The following is a 9,425-nucleotide window of genomic DNA, read 5'->3' as shown; positions in this document are numbered from 1 at the left end:
GGATCATTAAACATAATCACTAAAGATGATAAGTCGAATCTTGTCAGAAGGTAACTCTAATGTTGGAATGTTTTTTATTCTCTAAAATTATACCTATCATATATCATGCTTACAATAGTAATTTCTAAAATTAACCCCCTCCCCTATTGTTTCTCTCTTATTCAAGTATCGATAACCTCCATGTTTCAACATCTTGACATAATTTGTTAACATGTATCCCTAAGGGCACGAACACTACTTCCATTCATACGAATCCTTGTGTGTTTAATTAGGTGCATATTTATTATTATATTATTCTTTTTATTTGTTGGTCTGACACCCAACAAGCCTTCAAGTCTATTGTATGGAACTATGGGATAAATCCATTGCATGGAACTCTTACATGTTAATGGTTTTATTAAACATGGCTTATATCAAATGCTTATATCTATATCTATATCAATGGACTCACTCATTGCCATTGTTTTCGTTTATTATATAATTAGACTCACTCGATCTCAACATTAATCATTCATCATTTAGTTAACTAGGTAGTTAAGGACACAACAAATGGTATATAAAATTATGTTTGAATTGCATCAATTGATTGAACAATACAAATGGTTAATGTATCCATACAAAATTATGTCACCAATATTTTAGTAATATTGAGGTGTGACAAATCTCCCAATTGACAATCACATAAGCACAATATTAACAAGGCTACAATGAGGCCCAATAATACAAGGCAAGAAATTGTAAGCAATAATGAATTAACAAATCAAGTGAAGATATTTGTTTTTTTTTAAAGAAATATAAAGGGACTCAAGTAAGATCATCTTCCTCCAATTCCTTAGCCTTCAGCATGTCCTTTACTCTCAACAAAAGAGTTGTCTTCCATGCATCCTGTGTTGTTCACATATAACAAAAAATGAATGTAAGCATTTTTCTTCCCTGTAAAGTTTTTCATAGGGGCAAAATAGTCATTTTATATAATAACCGAAGAAGAAGATGAAAAAACAGGGTAAAAGTTGTCATTTCTATAATATTAAAGAATGATATTAACTTAGACGATTAAAAGACTAGAAGCATGAAAAAAAAATTACTTTTCAGGGGCGAAAAATGTTAAAAAGGAACTACTAGAAATAATTTGTAAAAGTCAACAAACCATAGGGATGAAAAATGTAATTTACCAAATATAAAGTATCATAAGTCAAGATTCACAAAATGAAATACTAACAAGTAGCAATAACTATGGATGTAACTATTTTTGGTTCCTGAAAAGTATGTTTTCATAGGGGCATAACGGTCATTTCTTGATATTAACTAATTAAGAAGAGAAAGAAAATGAGCAATTTACCATACTTTGTAGTTTGTATCATAAGTCTAGCAACAGCTATCAATATAAGCAATTTTCGTTCCATCACAGGGGCAAAATGGTCATTTTCATAATATCAACTAATGAATAAGACAAAACCAAACATGATAATAGAATAATCAAAAATATTACCAGCTTAGTTATGCTATCAAATTCCTTGATTGCATCAGTAAATTTCTCAACATCTTCCTCATCAATCGAAGCAGCTAATTCCTGCCATAGACATCAATGTGAGACTATCGATCTCTTTTCTGTACAAAAGACGAAAATGCCCTCGACCTCATTTATGGATTCCCACCTACAACAAGGGTAATAAAGTAACTTACCGCGAGCAATCTGTATTCACGTGATCCTGAAAAAGTTGGATCCATATCCTACAAAAGGAAACACAGTGAAAATATATCCAACCACAAAGATTTAAAATAAATAAATAAATAAATAAAAAATCACTTTTTACCTGATATTTGTCCAATGCATTTGTAATAGCAACAACATCTCCTTTACAGAGTTGACAAATTCCAGCATTCAGTAGATGCCCTTTAACTCCATACTTAAGCAGATTATTGTTCAGTGATTGCTTTGATATGTCTTCATAAATTTCAATAGCTTTCTGATATCTGTAAGTAAAAATTAATCCTCCAATATAATTACTTATCACTTTACATAAATTGAGCATATTATATTTTGCTTTTGAAAAAGAAAAAAAGAAGGTTTTACTGTTGAAGTTCAGCAGCAAATTGTGCAATTTTGAGTCTGCATTGATTTGCAGAGCTGCTAACTTCTTCACCTTGATAAAGATCAGCTGCTTTATCATAGTAAACCATTGATTTCTCCATGTTTTGTTCCTGTTCATATAACTCAGCTATTTCCTGCATAAAAATAAAGAAATCATAGCCTAATATATGTATATATATTGAATTGTAATGGAAATGAAGACTTGTATTCAGTGAAAGAAAGAGATTCAGGAATTGTGTACCTTGCAGTATCTTGCAGACATGCCTAGCCTTCCAATTTCCATGAATATATCTAATGATTGCTCTAGGTTTTTTATGCACTCTGATAAGTTTCCAACAATATGAAAATAGACTTCTTTAAACTCTGATATAACTTGGATTGTAATTTGGAGGATAAAGAACAAAAGATTCCATATGGTTTATGAGTATAGTAAAATCATGTATGGAAGCTGAAAAGATTAACACCTGTGCTGTTTGTTTTCTTATAGCAGTGTCCTGCATCAGCATAAGCATTTGCAGCTTCATGTTTGCTATCCAACTGTAAATAGAAAGGAATTATCAATGTAGGATTTCAGTGAATACATGAAATTAGGGCTCGAAATTGTGAAGCACTTATTACCTTCAGATAGCATTCAGCCAATTTGACATATACTGCTCCAGCTTGATCCCCTGAGAAATCATGTCTCGTGTTAGCGACGAATACATATGTTCATAATCATGCCCAATTTATAGCAAAACTGTATGTCTACCTCTAGATGCCATTATATCATCAAGTAACGAGGTTTTCAATTCCACCCCAACTACATATTCAACCCTAATGATCTGCATGTAATTGAATATAGATATGGAATCTATCTCGAGTTTTAAACAAATTTGCAGGACTTGTTTTGAATTTCGATGTAGTTTGAACAAAATTCGCTAAAGCTTAACGCCTTTATCAATTTTGAAGGTGAAACGAAACACATTTGACATTCAAAGTTATATTGCGATCATTGTGGTGGACGAAGGAAGTGAAAAATAGACATTGTAAAGTTCTGTGAGAGAAAAAGAGAATTCAATCGAATAGTTTCCCGTTTGAAGTTTATAACCATAAATTAATTATCGTAAAACGGAAAAGGATAATCACGAATGTAATGCATCATGATGAAAACGTTAATCTCTCAATCAAAACGTCAATATCAGATCAATACGAAGATAGATCCTACAAACCTCAACGAACATAAATCATTCAGATGAAATTTTATATACATCAAAATTAAAACAAAAAACGAAATTAATAATACAATAAACTCAATCGAATCTATTACAATTAGATTGTTTGTTGGTGAGGGCATTGAAAACTTACAGGATTTTCCGAGTTTATAAAAATTGGCAGCTTTTTCAAATAAATCGGCGGCATCTTCATGCTTGGAACCGAAAAAAGCCCATCCGGTAAGCTTCTTCTCTGCTTGTTTTTCGAATTCTTCACCTTTCGCTATTTGATCAGCCATTCTTTGTCTCTCTGTTTCTCGGATGACACAGGGGAGGGTTGCAAAATGAAAAGCTTAAAACGAGGGTGTAATATGTAAATTGGCGGTTTTGGTATTAATGGACAGTTCAGCCCTATTCTTTCATCATATGTTTACTTTAGTACCTTGACTATTTATATTTTCCACAACTAGCCATTTCATGATTGTCGAGATTGGAAAATTTATTTGTATGCTCATCAAGCTATGGTTATATTATGTGTAGTTTTATAAATGCAAAATCGTATGTGTGCTTGTGACGTTAGACATTTTATATTTATGTTTAATTTTATTTGTAAATTTAATGCTTTAAAGGTTTATAACTCGAGTTTTATGTAAAGGTTGATAATTTTCAATGCAACACGGAACTTGACACGAATTCGCCATGCAAATAAATAGATTTGGGTTGAGTTTTCTAACACACCAACACTCAACCCTCGTAACTTGTTTTATTATATGGATCTTGCTCGAGTTGACAAATAATTTTGTGAGTTTATCTGACAGCCTATTTATTTTATCAGATTAAAAACATAAATGAAAAAACATATTTGTTAAACAAAGGTGTAAAGGACTAATATGTAATTTCAGACATAAGTAAGCACAAGCAACCAAGCAAGCATTTTCCTTAGCTTTTGGTTTCTTTTCCTGTATTGGTTTGCCCTAGGCCTAAATCACGCGGTCACAACTCAAGACTCACGAATCAACTATCAAGCCATCAACGCTCAACAAACAATGATTCAACGTTAATGGCTCCGCTATCAGGTCAACGCATCTATGCGTGATGCATAAACATAATTCGCACCCCTCTCTTTGGTCATTGCTCCAGCCCCTCACGTTTGTATGTCTCTCTCTGGCTTCCCTTCTCTCTATTTACTCTCTCTTTCTATGCGTGTTTATGACCAACTCTTGATCCCTGATATAAGTTTACTTTTGTTGACTTTAGCTATAAAAAGTTATACGGGTTCATCACACTTAAATCTGGTTAAGGATGTCTTTTTTGCACAGTATGATGAATACATGCAAGATTCTACAAATTCACTAGTAGCATATGAATCAATATCATCCACCTCATTCTTGAAGGAAATCATATTTTTATTATATTTGCTTTATAATGTTTAAGCTTTTAAGTGTCCTATTTCGTTTTCATATTTTATCTGTCTATCTATATCTATATCTATCTATCTATATCATCATATCATACTATAATATAAAGGAAGCATTTTTCCTTTCACCACATTCATTTGAAACTCTCATGTATTTTTCAATTTCTTTCTAATAATAATTATAAGTTGGTTAATAAAGCTAAATAAATATCAAACCTAAAGTGTAACATATATAAACTAAATTTCAGTATTAAAATAATATCTTTACTTTTACTTATAAAGTTATATTTTTTTAACTTTTAACATATTATACTTAATTTATTAGTTTTAATAAGTATTGGATGCAAACCAATATCATTTTAAAAATACCATTTTGGAACAATTTGTATAAAATACTTCAATTATTAATTTAAATATAACATTACAGGATCAACTTAAATATAAATTTTAGTTTAACTTAAACAACCCAAAAAATATTTTGTAAATAGTTAAAAGTATTAAACTGTAGTGTCTTTCGAATAATGATTAGAAGTTGGTTAATAAAGTTAAATAAATATCAAACCTAAAGTATAACCATAAATAAACTAAATTTCAATTTTAAAATAATATCTTTACTTCTACTTACAAAGTTATGTCTTTAACTTTTAATATATTATACTTAATTTATTATATTTAAAATGTTGTTGTATGTAAATCATTATCAATTTAAAGCTACAACTTTTGAACAGTTTAGACAAAATACTTAAATTATTAATTTATATATAACATTACAGTACCAACTTAAATATAAATTTCAGTTCCACTTAAAAAACCAAAGAATATTTTGTAAATAGTTAAAAGTGATAAATCGTAATGATAAATGCAAAAAACTAAATTGTAATCTCAATTTAACTAAAATATTTCCTAAAGATATTTTTATAATCTTTAAAAAGTTTTCAAATAAATAGCTTAAAATAACATACAATAACAATAGTTAAAAATAACTCTATATAAATGATTATATTGTTACCTTTAAAATAATAAAAAAAAAAACAATATTTGGTGTTTTAAAAAATTATAATGATAGAAATTAAAACATTAAGTAAATAAATTTTAAAAAATAATTAACAATAACAACAACTATAAATAACATTAAACCATATTATATTTAAATTTATTCATGTGTAACTCGTTGGTAGAAATCATTTAAACGATTGACTAAACTACAATATTAAAATCTTATGTTATATTTCTATTTATAAAATTGTGACTTTAACTTTTTAACATATTATAGTTAACTTATTAGTTTAAATATGTTGTCATATGTGAACAATTATCATTTTAAAGTCACAACATTTGTATAATATATGAGTTAATGCAAAATATTTAAATTATTAATTTCAATATAATATTAAACAATTAACTTAAACCAAAATTCCAGTTAAACTTGAAAAAAATCGAGAGACATTTTTATAAATAGTTAAAGATTATAAATTATAGTGTTAAACCTAAATTGTAATCCTAAATTAACAAAAAAACTATGACACTATTTTTTATAATCAATAACAATTTTCAAATAAATAGCCTAAAAATAAGTTACAATAAGAATAGTTAAAAGTAATATTACATAAAAAAAATCTATAATATTTTATTTAAAAACAAAAAACAATGTTTTTTGTTTTAAATAACTACAATCCTAGAAAATGACAAATATTCATCAAATAAATTTTAAAAACATTAAATTTCCGAAACCAAATTAAAATAATTAAGAGTTTCGAAATACGTTATTTTAAATAACTTACAACAACAATAGTTAAACATAAAATTATATATAAAAATTATATTCTTGTCTTTAAAAACAAAAACAATATTTGATGTTTTAAATAATTATAATGATAGAAATTAAAATCTTAAGCAAATAAACTTTTTAAAATTAACTAATCATAACAACAACTATAAATATCATTAAATCATATATTATATTTAATTTTATTCATAACTAATTTGCAGGTAGACGTCATTAAGACACTTATGATTATACAATTTTAAAAGATATCTACATTATCATATAATTCAAAACAAACAATGTTTATACCAACTTATTATAAGATTTATTATATAAATGCTAATAACAATGTCATTGATATATTTAAAAAACATATATTTGTAAAATTTTCAAGCATATTGTTGAATTATGCGCAACGCGCGGGTATCGCCTAGTATATTTATAAACGATGCATTTTTACTTGCACTACATGCATTTAAAACCTCCATGACATTTTAAGCCCAAAACCCTAAATGGCCCAAGGCCCAAAATCGATCCAATGGGCTTCTGAGAGAACGCCTGACATCCACCCAATGACGTCTAGCGTTCGAACGCCCAACGTTCTAACCCAAACGCCTGGCGTAACCACAAAATCCCAAATCCTAAACCAAGGTCTTAATGGCTTAAGACCTAACGTTAAAACTTCATATCCAATGCTAAAAGAACGTCTAAAGTCACAAAGTTGCAACCTTTATGACTTTACATGGCTACAAAGAGTCCAACACCAAAATCTAACTTAAATCACACTCTAAAGTTCCAAAACTCTTGCATGGAAGAGTATCAAGGTCCAAGCTTGCATTTTTATGATTCTAAATCCTCCAAAGTGCTTAAAAGGACAGCCCAAACCTCTAGAGCAGTTATTGGGACCAAAAGAACATAAAACTACACTTAAGCAAGATCTAATAAAGAAGTCATCAAGATCTGAAGTTTATACCTCCAAAAGGTGCTCCAAGATGCCAAGAGTCTATATCTAAAGGCTAGAGAGCAACACCAACACTCCAAAGATCTTCTTTCTCCACCAAGAACACTAAAATGTTACTTCAAGGCTTCAAAACACTCACACATACTTCGGGTTTCGAAATGAGGGCTATAAGGGACAGGGGCTAGAGATAAGAAACGTTTTGAGGCTATAATGACCTTTAAATAGGGTGCAACCCCTACAAATTAGTGTTTATCCTCTGCGTGCGAACATCTGGCATCCACAAACTTAGACGTGACGTTCCAACGCATAGCATTTCATTCCCAACACCTAGTGTTTAGGACCAAAATGAAATATTAACACAAAGCAAGGCCAACAATGCAAATACCTGGAAAACTATTATTACAAATCGGTTATGCATTGGTACTGTGAAAACACATCGGTAACATGATGTTATAAAACGTTGTATCGTGTATGATTTGGTGAGTAAAGGATACAAGAATATAAGTCAAAGTTTATTCGTTCCTTTTGCCCTATCGGGAAAATCGATATATTTGGGCCCCTCGGTGATTTGGTGTTGACTTATAGTGTTGGGCCCAACCAAGACTCAGTTGATGTGTTCAATTTGAAGTCTCATGTCGTTATCACTGTTTGGTGGTCAAACCAACAAATAATGGGATAAATAATAACAATAAAACTCTAGTCACTGTTATTTCATACACTAAAGATAGTATAGAGTAAGCAGGGTCGGTCCATAGGAATACGAGACTACTTATTTAGCCACACATGTCTAAGTTAAACTACAAATTTAGAAAGTTTGATCTTCAAATTAACTTACAAAAAGCAAATTAAAGTGTTTCCAAGATGCTAGATGATGATATAATCTCCCAAAATCGCCACCTTGAAGTTCCAAGTCGAAGTTATCTTTGAATGTAACAGTAACCAAAGATAAATCGGAAGTTAAAATTTGAAAATCCATCAGATCGCATTACACAGCCCGTGTAACGTATGTCTTGCCAAAGCGCGGGCCGTGTAATGCAGTACATACAAGTCATTTTCTGATTTCCTTCATTTCTTCATTTTAGCTCCGAAAGTTCCGAAATTTCACCGAGAACTTCCCTTGACCATCCTAAGCATGCTCCAATCTTCAAATCACCCTAAAACATCCACAGAAAATGGTGAAATATCGATAGATCCTCGATAATCTCCTTAAATGCAAAATGTATGAAAATTACACTAAATATGCAATGCAATGTTATAAATAAACATGAGATTAGTCTATGAAAAGGTGCAACTTATGCACCTATCAAATTTCCCCAAGCTTGACTATTTTCTTGTCCTCAAGAAAACAAAGCAAGATTTAACCTTGGAAGAGGTGAATGCAAATGCAAATGTAAAATGCAAACATAAAAATAATATCTCGACAACATAATCATGATTAAAGAGTTGTCAACCTATACCCCCAAACACATATGAATGTACTGCATTCCAAATCAGGACAGTAGAAAACTTGGAACACAAAGATTTGTCAACCACTTGGTTTAATTGCATAGAACCATAGTATAAGGCATCTCCGAGTAACTTTTACTGACAAGGAAGGCGCATCTCAATCTATAGGGCATGCTCACCGAAGCTCTCAACTCGTGTATGCACTCATTTTACGAGATGTGTGAACTCACTCCTATCAAAGAGTCTACACTCGTTATTTAAGGTGGATGACACTCAGGGGTCGGTAAGGCATATATCATTCTTCTTAGTATTCTTTCCATGCTCTTCAATAGCTTGCAGTTACACAATCTTCATATCTTCTTCCAAAACCATGTCAACTCTTGGCAATCCATAAAAGGAGATAAATCCATGACAATATCAAGAGCGCAAAAGAAGTATATACAACAACAAATATATAAAACAAGCAAATTAGAACCGGATAACATAATTGTTGGCCTCAAAACAAACTTCTAATTCTAAACAAGCCAACAAAATCATACACAAACGAATTTCCT

General features: G+C 30.3%; 1 protein-coding gene across 1 annotated transcript; it reads right to left on the bottom strand.

Annotated features, from left to right (window-relative positions):
* Positions 1-550: 550 nt before the first annotated feature.
* Positions 551-3,648, bottom strand: LOC111885412 (alpha-soluble NSF attachment protein). The gene is made up of 9 exons (XM_023881676.3): positions 3,437-3,648; positions 2,711-2,760; positions 2,557-2,629; positions 2,334-2,413; positions 2,075-2,226; positions 1,815-1,974; positions 1,684-1,731; positions 1,490-1,570; positions 551-885 (listed from the first exon to the last, which is right to left on the bottom strand). The coding sequence occupies exons 1-9, from the start codon at positions 3,579-3,581 to the stop codon at positions 805-807; spliced, it is 870 nt and encodes a 289-aa protein (XP_023737444.1). The 5' UTR covers positions 3,582-3,648; the 3' UTR covers positions 551-804.
* Positions 3,649-9,425: the final 5,777 nt, after the last annotated feature.

This window comes from Lactuca sativa, chromosome 9 (assembly GCF_002870075.4).
Source record: "Lactuca sativa cultivar Salinas chromosome 9, Lsat_Salinas_v11, whole genome shotgun sequence".
NCBI lineage: Eukaryota > Viridiplantae > Streptophyta > Magnoliopsida > Asterales > Asteraceae > Lactuca > Lactuca sativa.
The sequence above is the reverse complement of the archived record's forward strand: the minus strand, read 5'-3'. Positions and strand labels throughout refer to the sequence as shown.